This window comes from Schistocerca piceifrons, chromosome 1 (assembly GCF_021461385.2).
Source record: "Schistocerca piceifrons isolate TAMUIC-IGC-003096 chromosome 1, iqSchPice1.1, whole genome shotgun sequence".
Classification (NCBI taxonomy): domain Eukaryota; kingdom Metazoa; phylum Arthropoda; class Insecta; order Orthoptera; family Acrididae; genus Schistocerca; species Schistocerca piceifrons.
In genome coordinates, this window is record NC_060138.1 from 848,209,175 (window position 1) to 848,230,205 (window position 21,031).

Genomic DNA, 21,031 nt, shown 5'->3' on the forward strand with positions numbered 1-21,031 from the left:
TTTCCATTTCACTTCACTGATCCCTACTATATGTCGATTGAGCCTTTGCATTTCCATTTTCGGATTTTCTAGCTTCCATACCACATTCATGCTTCTGACATTCCACACTTTGACTCATAGGATGTTATCCTTTTCTTGACTGTTCAGTCTTTTTCTCATGGTCACCTTACCCGTGGCTGCCCCTCTGGGAGATCCAAATGAGGGACTACTGTGGAATCTTTTGCCAATGGAGAGATCATCAATTTGAGGCCACGTGTCCTGTAGATACATGTTATGTGTCTCTAATGCAATGGTTTCTGTTGCTTTCTGCATCCTCATGCCATTGACCATTGCTGATTCTCCCACCTTTAGGGGCAATTTCCCATCCCAAGGACACAAGAGTGCCCTGAACTCCGGTCCACTCCTCCGCCCTCTTTGGCAAGGCCGTTGGCAGAATGAGGGTGACTTCTTATGCCGGAAGTCTTCAGCCACTATGCTGATTTGTTAATCAAAATTCAAGCAATGGCGGGTTTTGAATGCGGAACCTAGGATGTTTTGATTACTAATCAAAGATGCTGCTCCTAGACCACAGATGCAGGCCACCTTCATATAAGAACATGTAATAAAAATGTGTCAGAGAACGGCTGAAGATTCAAGCTTGCCTTATGGGGCCAGAACAAAACAGAAAATTCCAAGAACCCAGAATTTTTTTGGGGGCTAATTGGTCTGCCCAAAATGATTCAAAATGAACTCCTGGGATGAGTCTTTGCAGTGTGTCTCAACCACATCAGGAGTGAACTCACAAATTTCCTCACAATTGAAGTTGATGAAACCACTGAATGTGCCACTTTGTCTCAACTGGTCTTAATAATTTCGTATGAGCTATCGTAAAACGGGGTTACTTGAAACTGCAGGATAACTTGATGTGATTTTCAACCATCTTATTTTTAATGTTGGCATGATGGTGTGGGTGCTATAATAGTTTGTGTTTGATTCTGAACAACCATATGATGGCCAGTAGTTTGAACAAGAAGTTGTGGTAAGTGAATGATGTTAATATCCTGTTGACAATTTTAGATGTGAAAATTTACCTTTGAAAACTTCCTTTCTAAAAGCCACCATATGAAAATCCTTGTTAGTTTCATGAAAATATAAACATAGCCTACCTTGTTGGTGCTGATGTCACATTAACAATTCTTTATCTCACCAGGCTTATATAAAGTGAGGTAATTTGGAACAACTATAAATACTGCATTTCATCTTCAGTCTTGAGACATGATGATGATGGTCATGATCATCATGATCACGTTTGCGTTGCTGACTACAGTTCAGTAATAATCTAGTGCTGAATTTGAAGATAACTGAGAAAAAGTCAGAAAATATAATTTTTAAGAATTTCGTAATCCAAATGTGACTGATGATATTGTAATGTTCCTAAAGTGCAGTGGAGGCTTACGGAAGGAAACTACAGACAGATTTGTTTCTCAAATTTAAAAAAGAAACAAATTTGGTAGCTAGTTGCTTTCTTTAGCTGTCAAGTGTGTGAAGCAATGTAAAGCACCAGGTGACAAATTTCTTCACAATTGAAGTCATTAGTCAAGTGTCCAATTGTTACATTGTTAGATTCCTCATGTCTTCTACTACAGTAATTAATAATTTTACAGTTAAATTTTTTTGTGTAAATGTTCCTTCATTGTTACCACTAACACCTGATGTTTTTAACATGTGATCCAATGTCAGAAAGAGAAGTGCTTCAAGAAATCCCCTACCAAGGTGTAACTTGCAACACCCATATTTTCCTGTTTTTGTAACATAAAATATTGACCTACAATTTTATTACCTATAGAAAAACTCCATTAGGAACATTCCCCAAATTTTGGAATACATTTTATTGTGTTTCCAATTATTGTTGTGATGCAGAATGGCTTCAGAGTAAGTATTAAAAATAACTCCAAAAGATGGTACTAGGGAAAATAGTTGAGATTATTTCCTTTGTATGACCAAAAAATTGCACTGTAGACAGTGTAACTACAGCTGTTCTCAGTGAGGTGGACAAAATGAAACACCTAAAAAACTTGTAGCGCAGTGGTATGACATTACTCTTCTTGTGATTGGTCACAAGTAGAGTTAAAAGTTTAGGTTGAAGTGGTGTATGAAAATGCTCACTTATTGATCTCTAGGCACACCAGATAATTTAGTTGTTGAATGTTGTGTAACAGGCAATAGTCAAATATGGATCTCCCTCAGCAACTAGAAAGAAATTTCTCTTTTCTCCCCCAGTTGCCTAACTCCTCAGCAGTTCTTGACAAGATGGTGAAGAAATGTATTCCTACCTGTTCTCAGTCTATCAGATGGAATTTGAAATCTCAGAATGTAACCTGTATATACAAATACCAAAAGGGATTTGTTGTCCATGGAAAAAATTACTGACTGCCATATTAAGATGGCACAATAAGTGAGGCTGAAGGGTATGCTCCAAGACAAAGATTTCCTCTTCTGGTAACAATTTTATAAAAATAAAGTCGTGCCTAATTGTGGGATTTTGTGTGATGAACTACAGAAAAGGAATGCTAATGCAGTGAAAACTATTGAATGTATGTCTCCCTTTGCAACATAAAGCATAACGACCTTTCAGGGTACCAGAATTGGACACTCCATTTTTTTTGAAGTTTGTAATTTGAGGTGTCTCTCTCTTCAATGCAAATTGTCTCCACCTGATATAAAGTCAAATTGAAAAAATAGAAATAATGACTTGCTTTTAAAAAAATTATTTGCACCACAAAGATGACATAAAATTGCCTATACAAAATCTAAGACTACTAGCCATATCACAGCTGTTGCCTCTGGTCCTTATAAATGTTTTAATAATTGAATATGAAAGCATCCATTGTTTCAAACAGTAATTTTTAAGTGTACAATTAAAAATTGATTGGTTTTCTGAAACTATTTACTGAATTTAGATTTGTAATTTTTCGTAATCCTCTTAAAATGGTTAGCATGCCAAAATAATAGAGTTATCATGACCAAAGTACATGAAATATCTTCTTACAGTAATGTTTTATGTAGAATTCTTAATAACTTCTTAAGTACAGGCTTGAATTTGATACTAACATGAATCCTGCACCCTTACATGTAGCTGAACAATAATTATAATGAAGTTTGTGTGTACAAATTTTGTAAGTACAGGTTTTAACGTTTGTTTACATCTATTGTACTGATTTTTGAGTAGTAGCTCTGTTTTGTCACATTTTCGTTGTATTTTATGATAATTACGTTCCAGGTATTCTAATCACATTAGTATATCGAATTTGTATTGTTTAGTGCATGCACTAGTATGTGTAAACATCGTGGGATAGTATTGGGTACTTAACAGAATCAGAATTGCAATTTTCATCGAGGGTCATCCCATCCTGCTACTTTACAAGCATCTGTCCAGCATTTCAGGGCCTCACGTGACACAGTCCACCGCTGGGAGCAAGAAGGACAACCTTCATAACAGAGACATTTCACAGAATCAAGAATGGTGTGTGCATGAGATGTCTGTAGCCACATTGTGACTTTGATCAGTGAGTGATACAGTTTTAATGATCACTTATCAGATGCACAGCAGTTTTGACTGCCATTTTTGAAACAATTTTTTTCCCCAGAAAAAGAACTGAAAGTAGCTGTTAATTTATTTCACTTAAAGTCTTCAGACTTGCATCCTAAAGGTATTAAGAGATGAGGGACTTCATGAAAGCATCAGGGGCTTTGACCTTATTAAACATTTTTTATAGATGCAACTTGAGTAATGCTTCTCTTGAAAGTGTTAAACAAATGCGTATAATTTTGACCTTCCCAGTAATGATTGGAGAAGCAAAACACTGCGTCATTACATTAGAATTGGTGAAAACATTCATACAAAACACCATGAATGAGGACAGACTTTGTGCATTTGTGATGTGTTTTTTAACTTCAAAAAGCTCTATTGAACCATACAAATTTTGGTGAAACGGTCAGATGATTTTGCAGCACAGAAGTGGAGATGAACTGATTTCATCTGTGAAGAAATGAATTAAGGTAAGAAAAACATGCATTAATAGGTGATAGAAGTAATTCCTTTGTTGTTACTACCTATTTAGCCTACTAAATGAAGTGCATAAAAAAGGGTTGTAACAAGTTTATCCACCAATGTCACATTTTCTAACATTTTACCACTGCAAAATGTACAAAAAATTGTGTTTTGGAGAATTCATTAATGTAGTGTATCATTCAAACTGCGCATTTCCATAGTACACAAGCATAAATTTGAAAACCAACAAATACTGTACGGTAGTTTCATAGATGCTTAGATCAACATGGCACCTGCTGAGTATGCTTTTGTCAGTCATTCACAGCACAAGATCCATGACACCATGGAAACATCACTGTTTAATCATGCGAACTAAAACTGCAGCCTGAACATGCACAAAACATTAAATGTCTAAAGCTTAGAACTAAAGATGCAAACATTGAGCATGCAGTAAAGTTAACATATAACGCATTAAAGATATCTCTAAAACATGACATTTAGTATGATTTGTTGTGATAGTGTGAGGGAACATGATACTCTGAAATCAATTGTGGTGACGCAGATATATAGCGGAATCCAAGGTCCCATTTAGTTCCATTCAATAAATGTCATAGTCTTCCCCAATACAAAAGTCACAAGCTGCACTTGAGAAAGACTGAATCCCTGACACATGCTAATGGGATGAGAAAAAAAGGATTAAAAGAATCAAGCAATGGAAAATCCAGGATGGAATAATGACAGTCTTGTGAAAAGTATAGATTGCAACTCACCATACAGTAGAGATTTTGAGTTACAGACAGGCACAACAAAAAAGACTTCAAAGCACCAGTCAAACCAATGAACAAAGATATGTTTTGTACGGTGTATTCAGGCTGGTGATGTCAGTGGTTTCACAGCTGAAGATTCTATTCTATTGTCTGCTTGAAAAATATGGCAGTATCGCAAAAGGTCATTTTAATGAATAAACACTTCTAAAGAAGAATAAACCAGAACACTAAGAGCTATCCAATTTATTAACAAAACTTGAAGGTTTGTCCGAATTAGTTTAGTAGTGTGCGACAGTCACTCCCTCAAAGATTTAGTCTAATTAGCCAATTGTTGTTGTTGGTGGTGGTGGTGGTGGTGGGCTTCAGTCCAGAGACTGGTTTAATGCAGCTCTCCATGCTACTCTATCCTGTGCAAGCTTCTTCATCTCCAAATACCTATGCAACCTACATACTTCTGAATCTGCTAAGTGTATTCAGCTCTTGGTCTCCCTCTACAATTTTTACCCTCCACACTGCCCTCCAGTACAAAATTGGTGATCCCTTGATGCCTCAGAACATGTCCTACCAACCGATCCCTTCTTCTAGTCAAGTTGTGCCACAAATTCCTCTTCTCCCCAATTTTATTCAGTACCTCCTCATTAGCTACATGATCTACCCATCTAATCTTCAGCATTCTTCTGTTGCACCACATTTCGAAAGCTTCTATTCTCTTCCTGTCTAAACTATTTATCAGCCATGTTTCAGAAAATACTTTCTGACACTTTACTCAGTGTTCGCAAATTTCTCTTCTTCAGAAACGTTTTCCTTGCCATTGCCAGTCTGCATTTTTTATCCTCCCTACTTTGACCTTCATTTGTTATTTTGCTTCCCAAATAGCAAAACTCATCTACTACTTTAAGTCTCTCATTTCCTAATCTAATTCCCTCAGCATCACCTGATTTAATTCGACTATATTCCATTATCCTCATTTTGCTTTTGTTGATGTTCATCTCGTGTCCTCCTTTCAAGATACTGTCCATTCTGTTCAGCTGCTCTTCCAGGTCCTTTGCTGTCTCTGACAAAATTGCAATGTCACTGGCAAACCTCAAAGTTTTTATTTCTTCTTCCTGGATTTAATTCCTACTCCAAATTTTCCTTTTGTTTCCTTTGCTGCTTGCTCAATATACAGATTGAATAACATTGGGGTAGGCTACAACCTTGTCTCACTCCCTTCCCAACCACTACTTCACTTTCATGCTACTTGGCTCTTATAACTGCCATCTGATTTCTGTACAAAGTGTAAATAGCCTTTGGCTCCCAGTATTTGACCCCTGCCACCCTCAAAATGTGAAAGGGAGTATTCCGGTCAACATTGTCAAAAGCTTTCTTTAAGTCTACAAATGCTAGAAACACAGTTTTGCCTTTTCTTAATCTTTCTTCTAAGATAAGTCATAGGGTCAGTATTCCCTCATGTGTTCCCAAAATTTCTACGGAATCCAAACTGATCTTCACTGAGATCGGCTTCTGCCGGCTTTTCCATTCGTCCGTAAAGAATTCGTGTTAGTATTTTGCAGCCGTGACTTGTTAACCCATATGGCTTCATAAATTAATTAATGGGAAAATTTAAAACATAAATCAATGAAAGTGAATATGGAGTAAGATGATGCCACAAGTTATGCAGCCAAATTTTTAAATTGAGGTCCTTCTGGCTTCATTGCCACAAACAACTAAAAACTACTGTAGCCAAGCTTTACATTAGATTAGATGGATTATGTGTATCATTTGTTTCATAAACTAATTGTGAGAAACTGTGTGTTGTGACATATGAGAGAAAAACAAAACATAGAATTAAGAATTAGGTGGCAGTGTCAAGATAAAGTGGCTGTATGTCAGTGTGCGTAGTATATGCAGTTTATTAGCGCAATATAATCTGCATACACCACTTCAAGCATTATATATGATAAGTGAAGTAGCATACAACTATTACATTTCCATTCAACAGTGCACTTCATATAAAGCTAGCCAGTTGTGCAGATGCTAAAGTCTTTGCATGACAGAAGTTCAGTACAGTTTTGTATGAAACAAAGTAAGCTTGCCATACAAAAAATTAAGTCATCCCCAAAGAAATCATTACACCATTAATACCATGTAATTCCACCCATGGACGTGATACCTGCCTGGATTAGGATAGGAAGTGTGTCCGTAACATTGTGCAGGTATGCTGTATCCAGGGTAAGCCATTCACTAAGAGTTTGATCACACAATTCCACTAAACTGCAGGGTTATTGATGCTGGCACTTTACTCACTGTTCCAACATGTTCCATAGAGTTTCTATGGGGTTCAAGTCAGATGATTTTATTGGCCAGTCAAGATGTAATAAGTGGGGAATGATCAGAAAACCAGTCTTTCTTTCTCATCCTGTATACTAAGTCCCCCATGACCCAGAGGTCTGGGTGACTTTTCCAAATTCTACCCTTCGTCCTAAACCTCTCTAGTTCCGTTTCCTTTGCCCCCTCTTCCTTCCCCTTCACCACTTCTGCCAGAAGAGAAGCAGCAACGGGCTCCGAAAACTTCCACAAGTAAAACCTTTTTTACGTGTGTTCTCCTGCCAACACTCAGTGAGTTAGTGTTCTTATCTATCCAATTAGATTATATTGTGAGGAAACCAGTCACATATTCTTCCAGATCAATGAATTCTGCTGTTATTGTCTTGAAAAACTGGGATATAAATAGTGTAATTGACAAGCAGGTGTGGATTGAAAGGCAACACCTGGTCATTCAGAATGTTTAAATAAATGTGCTGGTTCATGTTACCGGTAATTTCAGTGAGTAGCCCCAATTCATAAGAAAAACACCCCCAAAATATCACAGTCCCACCTCTGGCTTGAATCTGATCTTACATTTGGGGTGAAATGTTTCATTTGGCCTTCTGTGCACTCAACGATGCGCATCACTTGAATATAGGCAAAAACTTGATATGTCAGACCACATTACAAGTATGCCAGTCAATTACTGTCCACGTTCCACAGTTTCTAGCTGATTGAGGTCGAACAGCTTAATGCACCTGTGTGACAAAAGTCACGAGATAATTTTAGTTACTTGGATCAAAAAATGGGTCACTATTGCGCTACATGTTCCGATATTAAATTTGGAAAAGGTTACTAAAATTCATATATAATTTCAGTGAATTTACAGTACAACAATTTAAGTTACATTTTAGTTGATTATAAACAAATTACTTTGAATAAAAATTACTAACAGTATTTCGATTTGCTATCAAGTAGAGCTATCAGTTTAAGTGATCATAATAACTAAACATCATAGCTTTTCAGAAATAAGGGAGAGGTAAATTTTCAAGAATGGCTGGTGCAGCATGACTGCATAATTGATATCACAAAATTTCAAAATTGGATTATTAACAAATGGGTTATTCCCCTTAGTTGCTAATATAAATTGTGTAGTATATTAAAGTGAAATTTAATCTGAGATAATAAACTCATTTTAAAGGGCAGTTTGCTTCTGGAACTCGGTATACATACAACAGTACAAAATCCAGAGAGTTAACAATTCAAGCCAAAAATGACCTCTTCAGAGAATGTTGACATGAGGAAGGAATTTCAGATAGGGATGGGAAGGTAGTCCCATTTCATGAATTCCTTGAAAAGACCATGAAGATAAAATTGGAGAGTTTCGAGCCTACGTGCAAACTTATCAGTAGTTGGTCTTTCTGCAAACAATATGCGACTGGAACAGGGAAAGGGCAAAGTGACAGTGTTACACAAAGTACCCTCCACCAGGCACCTTAAGGTGACTTGCAGAGTAGAGATGTAGATGTGTGTTCTGGGTGCTTCACTTATTTTGTGAGGCAGTGTATTTTTAAAGATGTGCCAAAACAATGTGGGAAAATTAATGTAAATACATCATGAGAGAAAGAAAGTAACACTTTGTGCTTGTATAATACACTAAAAATGTATTGTGCTTCTCCTTTCAAGTATCCAGTTACTAAGATTACCATAACATTGTCTTGACAAGTGCAAATATGTGTTTTGACAGTTTTTGAGTTCAAAAGACTTTTTAACCATCCCATAATAATTATGCATTTGGTAATCCACGAATCACTAGTTTGCAACAATGTATAATGATTATCCTATTCTTCACATCTGAACTGATTTTGGCAATGTGTAATGGGATCATAAAAAGTTTGATACTTATTCTGGACAATTAACATCTCTATGTCAAGAGAATAAGTTTTTGCTCAATGCAGCCACATTATTGGTATGAGGGCAGTATTTTTTGGAGTGACAATGACTTTGTATAACATAAAATATTACCAATGAGGCACTGGATGTGTCTTTGGTTATCTTCTATGTGGGTGTTTTGCCTGAATTCCACATTCCATTAATACCAAGTCAAGAAGAACACTGAGCGAGATACCAAATAATCTTATCCTGTGTTTGGTCAATTATACAGGATGTTTCACAATTCATATTACAGGCTTTTAGGGGTTACAGAGGAGTATGTAGATGAAGTTTGATGAAGAAACTGTGTCTGGAAGTGTACTGCCTGGACGTATAATTATTCTGAATATTAGATCACTTTCTGATCTGTTGCTCTTCTATGTAGGGGGGGATTCTCATCAGTCTGTAGGTGTGCTGTGAAATGGGAGAGTTGAAAGTGATCCAGTCTTCAAAGTTATTTTATGTCCAAACAGTTCATTTAGGAACATGGACTCCTTATCAAAACTTTATCTACTGTGTCCCCTCTACGACCCCTAGAAGCCTGTAATAGGAACTGTGAAACATCCTGTATATTTACCATATGCATAGGACAATGCAGCAATGAATTTTAAGGTGCTTTAAGATAGAGCTGAAATTAGGTCGTCTGTAGTGCAAAATCAATAATAACTGTAGACTGGGGATACTTTCCTGTATCATATATTCAGATATCTTTCAGTTCTGTTCATGGAACATATACAGGAAAAATAATTACTTATGTGAAGCTTATTCTTGCTGTTATTAGTACAGCTTTGTCACTTTGTGTTCTCAACAGAATCAACTGGTTGAGGGATGAGGAATGTGCATAAACTCCACCCTCAAAATGGGTTCAGGGATTTTCTAAATAGTATTTGTGAGATATTTCACAGCTGCAGTTTTTTCAGGCTTTCCTTTACTCTTTCCTGTAAAGAAGCTTGTCATCATCTGCATTACAGTTTTTGATGTACTTTTTGTTTGACCTCGTACTGATATCACATTTGTGTGTTTCCTTCATACACAAACTGCAGTATATCAGTATTTTACCAATAAACTCTGCCACTTGCATTATGCAGAACTGAGTTTATTTGAGATCCATGCCACATGTTGTAATATCCACACCTATATTTTATTCAGAATAATATTCGAGACAGCATTATGTGTGGAATGTGAATGAACATTAATCGCATTCTCGTTATATTAATAAAAAAGGACTTCATCGTTAATAAAATAATAAATAATTATTGTCAGTGACATAATTTAACATTTTGTAAAAAATTATATCCCAGACAATACCCATGGAAAAAGATAATGAAAATCTCAATCTGTTGCTGTCTAGGATTCTTCTAGAAAAGTCCTTCTTCTTGTTCTAAGTGTTATACTGATAGGCTGTGAATGATGTCTCATAACACAGAGGTCTGTAAAAAAACAGTATTATGTTGCCAATTGAATATTAAAAAAATGGAGTTTATGTGCTATTGAAATGAATCTTCTTTGTTTGGAGTTTTATTTCATTGTAATTCTCATCCTATATAAATGTTGTTTTCTGCTCAGCTACAAAAGAGCACAGCCGTTAGAGCTATTGGTCTATGGCGATGTTTATTGGCAAATGCTGAAAAAGAAGCGATTAACATTAAGAAATATTTTCAAATGTTAATGCATATTGTGAAGGTACAAAAAGATTTAATATATATTATTTGTTAGTAGTAAAAACAGGACCTGCAGCAGAGTCGATAAGTGATTGTCTTATGTCAGCTGCCATCTTAGTGTAATATTACAGCGGCAGTTTTAAGTTGCTTTTCTATTCAAACATAAATGTCGTTGGACGTAACTGCTATAACAATTGTGTATTGGTGGCCCAGAACCCACTCTGAGGTAATAAAATTCCAGTTAGATTGTGAGTACAGTGAACATCTATGAATGCAAACAGTATCTTCCATGACATAAATTCTTATCCACTGATGTATGAAGCCTGGTTATTTTGCAACAACTTTTATGTAATGTTTTGACAGGAAAAAATACATTAGTGTTGTGTGCGTGTGGTACTGCGTGACAAAACTGTTCATTTTGCTTAAGGAAAAGTGTTGCCACCTCAAATAACAGTAGCTTTAAATTCGATAAACAATCTGCAACTAGTAAAGAGACTATTATACGACAGCACTGAAAATTACTAAAAATTATTACTCTTGTTTAGGTCAGATTACTTATCATACATCTAGCTTGTTTGCTGGCTACGTATGATTACTTTTGTGCATGACCTTAGTGTCATTTACACTGCTTGATATACGACATTGCTACACGTTCCCAGGTGGAGATTTCTTTAACAAAATAGCGATCATTAGCCAGGAAAAGCAGTGATTAAATAAAATCTCATGTTACAATAACAATAAGTAACTAGGTTTATTGAAATCTTGCTGAAATTGTACAACACACAATCAAACTATACAAGTCACAATTGTACTAATTAATCTTGTAATCAAAGGCCACTAGTTTTTTAGCTGTTTATGAGGTACACGACATTACATTTCTCTGCATTAAGGGCTTATTGCCAGTCGTTGCACCAGACTCAAATTTTGTCATATCTCACCAGGTGTTAATAAATTAAATATAAAATTCTGAACCAGTAAAAATAAAAGCACAACTGGTGTAGTATTTCATTATTTAAATTATTAACAACACAGATGTAGTCTTTCAAAAAACATCAATAATCTCTATAAATAAAAATGTTAATGTTTTTTCATTCAAAATCTTAAATCTACGAAAGTTCTGAATTGAGTGCTTTCAAATTTTGACACAACATTGCATTTGAATATTCATGTGGTTTATTTGTATAGCTGTTGGAGGGGGACAGACTTCAAATTTTAATTTGTTACTCTAATAAATGTTCAGGTTGATGTGGATTATATATTTTAATACACAAATAATGTATGAATATGTAATGTGTAAATGGAAAATCTTGTTACCAAAAATCTCGGAAAGTTACTGACTGATTTATTTCAAATTTTTACATGGTACTCTAATGAACATTCAGACACACAATGGCTATATAATTTTAATATATATATGTAGTCTACAATAAGGAAAATTTCTTGACTGATTTACCTCAAATTTTTACACAGTACTCTAATGAATACTCAGATAAACATAGCCTACTTTTTTTAACAAAAGTTTAGATGTTTTCTGCTAAAAGTGACTGTGAGAAATAAAACGTTGTGCTGTACTCTGCTGTGAAAATGTGTGGTTTGTTTTCTTTCTCACATTCCATTTTAACTACGATAGTAGGGCATTTAAAACATTACTGTATTTAATGCATTACAAGACACACTTTTTTCTTTGAAAAACTGTCTCCAAAATTGAGGTGCTTCTTATACTCAAAATTAACATAGAAATATCTAGTGTTTGATCTGTCTGTCTGTCTGGCAACAGTGGATTCAACTACCAGCAGCAGAGCATCAATGTCACGAAAATGAGTTGTGGCAATTCACAAGCCTGCTAACACTTTCTCCCTCCCACCCTGCCATCACAAACCAAGAACACTGTCTAGCAAATGATGCATCATTGCAGTTAACGGCGCCAGTGAACTTCATGTGAAAGTGATTTGTGTTATTGGTAACAGTACAATATTTTTATTAGTAGCTAGTTTCATAATGGAAAAAAATAAAAGGTATTCATATGATGCATGCTATAAATCGAAAGTAACAGCATATGCAGAAGAACATGGAAACAGAGCAGCTGAGCGGCATTTTGACCCTCCACCAACAGATAAAACCATTTGCAAATGGCGGGCTGGTAAAGAGGAACTGAAAAAATGAGGAAGACTAAATGTGCAAATAAAGATCTGAATGCAAAATGGCCAAAACTAGAATACGTCGTACTGAAATGGACTTGAGGACGCCATCAAAATGGCATTGGAATTCATAAAAAAAATGATTTAAATACATGCTCATAAGCTAGTGCCACAGTGGAACTTAAATGACTTTAAGGGTGGAGCTGGTTGGTGCTACAGGTTTATGAACCACGTGGACTTAGTATGCAAACCAAAACCAAAATATCTTGGAAAATACCACAAGAGTATGAATTGGAAATGGTATCTCTCCATCACTTTATTATTCAACTTCAAAAGAAAACCAGTGTGAAACAAAGTCAAATAGCAAATATGGACGAAACTCCTCTGAATATCTGATGTGCCAGGTAACAGAACTGTTGCCATGAAAGGTGTTAAAACTGTAACTATAAAAACTGTTGGACACCAAAAAATGCACCACAGTGTTGTCCTTTCATGTTGTGGTGGCCCAATGATCATTTCCAAGTGCAAAACAATACCCAAACCTTCTGTAATACTGCCAGGTGTTGTTGTTCATGTACATGACAAGGGTTGGATGGACGATGCTGGTATTGAAATGTCGTGTGACTAGGGCCTCCTGTTGAGCAGACTGTTCACTGGGTGCAAATCTTTCGATTTGACGCCACTTCGGCGACTTGTGCATCAGTGGGGATCAAATGCGGATGACTAGGACAACACAACACCCAGTCCCTGAGTGGAGAAAATCTCCGACCCAGCTGGGAATCAAACCCGGGCCCTTAGGATTGACATTCTGTTGCGCTGACCATGCATCTACCGGGGGCGGACGATGCTGGTATGAAATTCTGGATTTACAGAGTGTGGGAGAGAAGGAAAGATGCTTTATTGAAAGAGAAAACGAGACAGGGAAATAAAGAGCTCACTGTTATTCTGGTAGAACATACTACACCATTGCAACCTCTTTATGTCTCGATAAATAAACCATTTAAAGTGTGTATTAGAGAGCAGTGGAACATATAGATGATGGATGAAACCAAACATGAGTTCATGCTGGAGGGAGCTTTAAAATTACATACAATCAAACAAGTGTGCCAGTGGATAAAACAGTCATGGTCTAGACTGAGAGAAGACATTATTGTTAATATTTCAAGAAGTGAGGCATAAGTAATACTGTCAATGGCAGTGAAGACCACCTTATACATGAAGAAGACAACGATGATGAATAAGGAGAAGAAGAAAATGAAGGAGAAAGTTTAGATGATGATTTTGAGGGATTTTAAAGCTCAGTTCAATTTTATAAACTAAGAATTTTTTCTTCTTCTGGCTTTGCAATCTAATAATAGAAATGGTAAAAATGTCATTTATTAAAAATTGCTTAGAATTAAAGTGTGTCTTAGATTCTGTAGTATCTTATACTCCATAAGATATGGTGAACAGATTGTTTCTTCCATATATATTCTTTCTCGTTATATATAATTTTAAACAAAAGTTGTATACACAGACAAAATGCTGTTTTTCTTTCTTCCTTGCAGTCGGCTGTCACAGAAAACAGGAAAGTTGTATTGATCACTTATTGGCTTATGATTATAATACAATTGTGGAATTTTAATTTGCAATAACAATAAACAAGGCTCAAGGTCTGAGACGGGGAAGAAGGAGGAGATGACAGAGAAAGGGAGAAGGAGGAGATGGAGAAAGGGAGGTTTTGGGCAGAGGGAGGGAACAGGACAAAGAGAGGGAGAGGAGGAGATGGACAGAGAGATGGGGAGAAGGACATGTATCCAATTCCCACACATATTTAGCAATTGTGAAATATTGCCAGGTTCTCTAGTGAGTAATTAAATTAAGTCACTAGATACTACTGCAATTTTCATAGAATAATACTTTCTCTTCGATAATTATGTTCTAAGTGATAAGTATCAGAGTGCAACTAATATTAAGCAGATGTACCAAACAAATATATATTCTCTTCTGTCTTAAAATATGGAATGCATTCATTCAGCAAAAGTGAGCAATACTGAGTAAACTAATTAAATGATCATCCTGCAGAGGCTGTGGAATTATTAAATATCCCCATACATTAAATTCTTAATGGTCCTCATCACAATAATCTACTTGATATCCACTAATGCCTTTTGTTCAGTGCTGTTGTTACAGATTTTGTTGAAACTGTGTCAAAAGCATTGCGAGAATCTATGACTTGCAGAGAGAGTGGTAATTCATACTTGTTGCTCCATTCTGTAAATATGATCAATTTGCAGATATTCTGGTGTGCTATATCCCCTTCTAAGGCCAGCACATTTGCATACCTGATTAAAATCTAATGATTCTCCTCTGTTGTCGGAGATAATTTTAGACTGACTTTTTATTTTAAAACACCAAACAATTGAAAATCCAGGATGGAACGTAACAATATTACGAAAAGGATAGTTACTACTCACCATATAGCAGAGATGCTGAGTCGCAGATAGGCACAAAAAAAGACTGTCACAAAATGAGCTTTTGGCCAACAATGCCTTTGTCAAAAATTGGAAAACTCACACTCTAGACTTAATGAAATGACTTAGTTCAGCTACATTTGCAGTATGCCTGATAGCAGAAATACGTGATTTAAAAATGAAGAAGTTAATTTATTAAGCCTATTTCCATTCACTAATGAGGTATTGATTTAAGTGTCAGGAAGTCGTTTCTGAAAGTATTTGTATGGTGCATAGTCATGTATGGAAGTGAAACATGGACGATAACTAGTTTGGACAAGAAGAGAATAGAAGCTTTCAAAATGTGGTGCTACAGAAGAATGCTGAAGATTAGATGGGTAGATCATATAACTAATGAGGAGCTATTGAATAGGATTGGGGAGAAGAGAAGTTTGTGGCACAACTTAACTAGAAGAAGGGATAGGTTGGTAGGACATGTTCTGAGGCATCAAGGGATCACCAGTTTAGTATTGGAGGGCAGCGTGGAGGGTAAAAATCGTAGAGGGAGACCAAGAGATGAATACACTAAACAGATGCAGAAAGATGTAGGTTGCAGTAGGTACTTGGAGATGAAAAAGCTTGCACAGGATAGAGTAGCATGGAGAGCTGCATCAAACCAGTCTCAGGACTGAAGACCACAACAACAACAACAACAATGAGTTATGGAATCATCTTTTGGGGAAACTCCTCTCACAAAGTGAACATTTTCAAAATTGAGAAATGAGTCATTAGGATTATATCTGGTGTCAGTCCTAGAGCTTCATGCAGAGACCTCTTTAAGAAATTTGGTATTCTAACTACTACTTCTTGGTACATATACTCATTCATGTCCTTTGTCATTTCCAACATGTCTCTTTCTACACAACATAGTGCAAAGCATGATTATAATATCAGAACCAAAAACAATCTGTATAAGGACTATAAAAGCTTAACATTAGTACAAAAAGGAGTCAAATCCATGGGTACTCATATATTCAATAACTAACCAGAGCATATCAAAGGTGTTGTAAGTGATAAAGATCGGTTTCAGAGTGAATTAAAGAACTTCCTGTTGGCCAACTCCTTCTACTCCATCGATGAATATCTTCACAAGGATTAAGCTCATAACTCTGTCTGCATTAGAATTGTACAATATCCATGTATCTGACTATTAAAAAAAATAAAAATAAAGACTTTCACTCTTACCACATACCCGACGCTCCTCTCCAAGGGATCCATGGAGAATGATAAATGTAATGTAATGTAAAAGACAAAACACACACACACACACACACACACACACACACACACACACACAAACGCAATTCACACAAACCTGACCACATTCTGTGGGAGGCAGTCTGGCTTCAGCTGCAAGAGACAGTGGTCATGTGTGTGTGAATTGCTTTTGTGGGTGTATGTGTGTGTGTTTTGTATATCTTTGATAAATACCCCTCTTTAGGAGACTCTCAGCAACATGATACAATTTGAAGAAATTGTCTGGATAAACCATAAAAAAGCAATTGTCTTCCAATGCTGCAGTTAGCTTCATCACAACTTTATAACCAAGATCCTTTACAGGCACATGCTTTGTTGCCTTAGAAGCTGCAACTTGGTAAACATCAAAATCACACAAATATCCTAACGAACAAGCTCTAGCCCACATTTTGAATCCCCATCTTGTTGGCTTGTTTTGTATATATTGTTGAAGACTACTGCATCCTCTGAAAAGGATCATTATTTTGTCAACACACTGATCCTGCTCTGGCAGTATTCTCAGGCAAGCTTGTGGGAACAAAATAAGCCAAGGTCAAATTTTCCATAACTTATCTTCTCTCTGTGTTAGTCTAGTAACAATAAGTTTCTGAAAGCGGCTTCAAGCAGAAACCAGATTATACACCACATTTTTCCCAATAACATCGCACACTAGGCATCTGAGCCAAGCCCATTCACAAATAAATATCTAAAAGCTGCTCCAGCTCAGCTAGGGCAATGTCAATAGTTGTACCAAATTTCTGAATACTATAAATATTAGTTTGTTGAACACAGAGTTCCAGCATTTCACGTGTCACAAGAGATTGAAGTACTGCAAAGGGGTAAGCACTTCTTCAGGTTTGTCTTCTGGAAGCTGCACAAATGGATGAATTTCTGGAGTAAGGCCACCATCGATACACAACAACTCTGTATCTTCTGGAACATCCTCAGGATTTACTGAATCAAAAACAGACAACTCTTGCAACACCTTTGGAGTTGAAGTTTCTCCACTGCCATGATACATGCTACCATTAGTTGAAATTTTACCATCATCCTCATCATCAAGTTAAAAAAAAATCACTTTCATCAGGATTATTTAGACTCTCAAGAATGTCATCAATAATTAACTGGAAGTAAAAGAAAATGCCTAAGCATCACAATATGAACATTCATAAACACAACCCTAAATGCCCACATGCTGTTACACATACGTAACATGAGTTCATTTCAACAATCCTATGGTATTTCAAAATGCAGAGCCAAAAGAATACAAATAATTGGTCCACTAGTACTTATTTAAGGAGACAATATTTAATATATACTAATTAAAACATATTATCTACACAAACAGAGGATCCCAAATACCTTCCACGACATGATTGTGACCAACTTCTGCTCTGGAGCACCTAAGAAATTACAAAGATGGTCAAAGATAATATTTCTACAGTAGTTCCAATTATTCCTGGCAGAATGCACTGCAAGGCTTGTGCAAATGTGTAAACAATAGGCATTGGTGAATTAGCATTAACTAAAGACCAGTAAAACCCATATAAAACTTACGTTACATATATGTAACTGGGGGTACTAAGGAATGGCATTTAAAACATTTGCTTCTGAGGCTTTGTACACTGTAAGAACTCCTGTCTGTTAGTGAAGAACAGTATTCAAAGTGCTATATGATGTATTACTCATTCACGTCTATGATGTGGAACTTTATTCCACTTACAAGAACTACTCCCCCTCTCTTCATGTTATCCCTACAGTAATGTACCCCTGGATCTGTGAAGTTGCTGATCTTTTGTGCACTCATTAATTTCTTGGCATATTTTCCATGAGATTTAGTAGTATAACCCAGACACACAAGGACAATACTTTAAGGGGGTAAAGCTATAAACATGATTTAGAATCAGCAGTGAAGTGACAGGGTGGAAGCCAGCCACCAACAAAATTAGTCAGTGTTGGCCAGCAGGCTGCATAGTCAGTAACTTTGCATCTGCCTCTTTGGCAACAGAGCACACATGCTGATGCTGTGCAACCCTCAGGGAGGTATTACAGCCTGAGTATAACAACTATGTCATTGGTCCCATCCCAGAACTTTCTGTGCAACCCATTGACTCTGAAATTACAGTAATATCAGCATGGAGCTGCAGGAGGCCCTACTTAAGGATGCATGAACCGGCTCATCATCGTCGAACACACGGGCAGCAATGCAACATTGTGCCTGTGCTACTCCATGCTGCACCAATGATGCAGACACTCTTGCCTCTGCCGGGACACGAGCTGCTGCTTGACACCTAAGCATCTGGGCACCAGTGGCAGCCTTGCACTTGGCTGCTATCCCAAGAGAACAACAAGAGTATCTAGCCATCTCTGGCCTTGCCAGAGTACCAAAACTATGTTCTGAACCCTGGAGTGGGATGCATCCTGATGTCCTCACAGCAACAGGTGACACCACACCGTCACCATGAGCATGGCAATGCAACAGTGGTGGCGGGCAGTCAGCAGCTGTAGGCTACTGCACCAGATAAATGCTCTTGTATTCACTGCACTGCCCACTAATGGCTGTTAAAAAAAATCCCCAATACAGAAGGTGCTGTAACCATCATCAGTTATTCTTCAGCTGCACAACATCCTTCCTTGGCAGAGAATCGTAGCCCACGCTGAGCAATAAGAATCACCCTGTTGTAACACATTTGGTAGTGAAAGATGACTGCTGACACTTGATGTCATCATCTGAAAAAATGATTCTGGCTTTAGAAAAGGATATATCAACTGGCATTGCAAAAAGTGATTAAAGTGTGTAATGAAATAACTCTGTGTTAGACCACAGTGTCACTGTCAGTGAACATGCAGCACAAAAGAAATTGACACTGATGTGAATTAAATAAATCGCCTTCTTTGTTGTGTCTCCTGAATGTAGTTAAAAGAGGTTATATTTATTACAGAGGACACATTCTGGATATGGCAATATCAGTACATTATGTCAGGTGATATACTTGCCTGTTATCGCATTATAGGCCAATTTATGGTGAAAAACCTCATTCACAAATCATGACAAGAAACGTATTAGAAAATTTATATAAACAGAACTGTTTTTTTTATATTCTGAGACATTCATGGCCCTCTTTTAGTTGTCAGCAACACATTTAAAAATTAGCATATCATGGCTGAAATACACTAACTCTTTTAGCATGTCTTATTGATCAGCAAATTATGCCTGTTTTTTCAACAGTTTCTGCTTCCAGCAATGAAAGGAAAACAGCCTAATCTTGAAACAGTTGCTAGACGAGAACAAATAATGGCAGCAACATTGAATGAAGTGGAAATTATCTGGTTGAACAACAAACCATATCTGGCTGGAGACGAAATCAGTATTGCTGATCTCCTTGGGGCATGTGAGATTGAACAAACTAGTGAGTATTACATCATTGTGAAACACCATTAAGGAACTTGCTTCATCCTCTTCCTGCTCTTGCTGAAAAAAAAAATTGTGAACCATACAGCAAATATAAAAGGTTTTTCTATCACAGACTGCATATATTTTTACTCCTTTGTTTCCATTTCTCTTCTTAACAGAGTGTTTCTTAAAATCCCAAAAGAAATTATGAGGAATACAACTTCAAGGAAATAAAATAGATACAAAGACTTTTGTCCATTAGTGTGTAAAATGAGAGCTTACAAATAAGTGCTTCATTTGGAACAAGAAAGGAAGATATAAAGAAAGAAAGGTGTATAGACTTTTTAACACATTTCTTCCTAGTGTTGCATATGACATGCAATAAAAAGTTTAACTTCACAAAATGCAGTCAAATTGAACTCATATAAAACTCATCATGCATGTGTTAAGTCAGTCACAAGTTCTCTGGCAATGTTCTTATGGTTCACTATTAGTCTAACACTTCATGAAAAAAAATAAATGACTGAAAACTTTGTGTTGCACCACTGGGAAGAAATAGGTTAAACAACTAAATGGGAAAGTTTGAACTGCCTTTTACCATTAATTCATTCATTGCATATTACTTGGGATGTGACTCACCACTGTGTAAGCTTTATAGCAGGCTTAAGATTGCCTTTTCTAATTCAGAGTGGAGAGGTTGTATTAGCTTTTTAATAATTATGTTTCCAGGAATGGCAGGCTACAATCCCTGTGATGGATTTCCAAAACTCTCAGCTTGGTTAGAGCGAGTTCATCGTGACACACTACCACATTATGACAAAGTTCATGCAATGGTAAGAAAGATAACAGAGAAGTATGGAGGTGTACCACATCCTTCACTCACAAAGCTGTGATACTGAACAACAAATGCAGATGTTGGAGAGGCTTGGTACATGGATTTATATTTATCTTTACATTGAACAGCCTTTCCTTTGTTGAGTGCTGTACATAACAACGTACAATTTAAAATGTTAAAGCATTATATGCAGAGGTTTATTGTAAAGCCACATGAAAAATAATTAGTGTCTTATTATAACGTTACTTCAACATGTATAG

The 21,031-nt window shown here is 36.6% G+C and overlaps 1 protein-coding gene across 1 annotated transcript; it reads left to right on the forward strand.

Annotated features, from left to right (window-relative positions):
* The first annotated feature begins 19,500 nt into the window (after positions 1 to 19,500).
* LOC124775861 (glutathione S-transferase theta-2-like) lies at positions 19,501 to 20,965 on the forward strand. The gene is made up of 3 exons (XM_047250698.1): positions 19,501 to 19,526; positions 19,747 to 19,952; positions 20,666 to 20,965. Exons 1-3 carry the CDS (start codon positions 19,501 to 19,503, stop codon positions 20,827 to 20,829), a joined length of 396 nt encoding a protein of 131 aa, XP_047106654.1. The 3' UTR covers positions 20,830 to 20,965.
* The last annotated feature ends 66 nt before the right edge of the window (positions 20,966 to 21,031 follow it).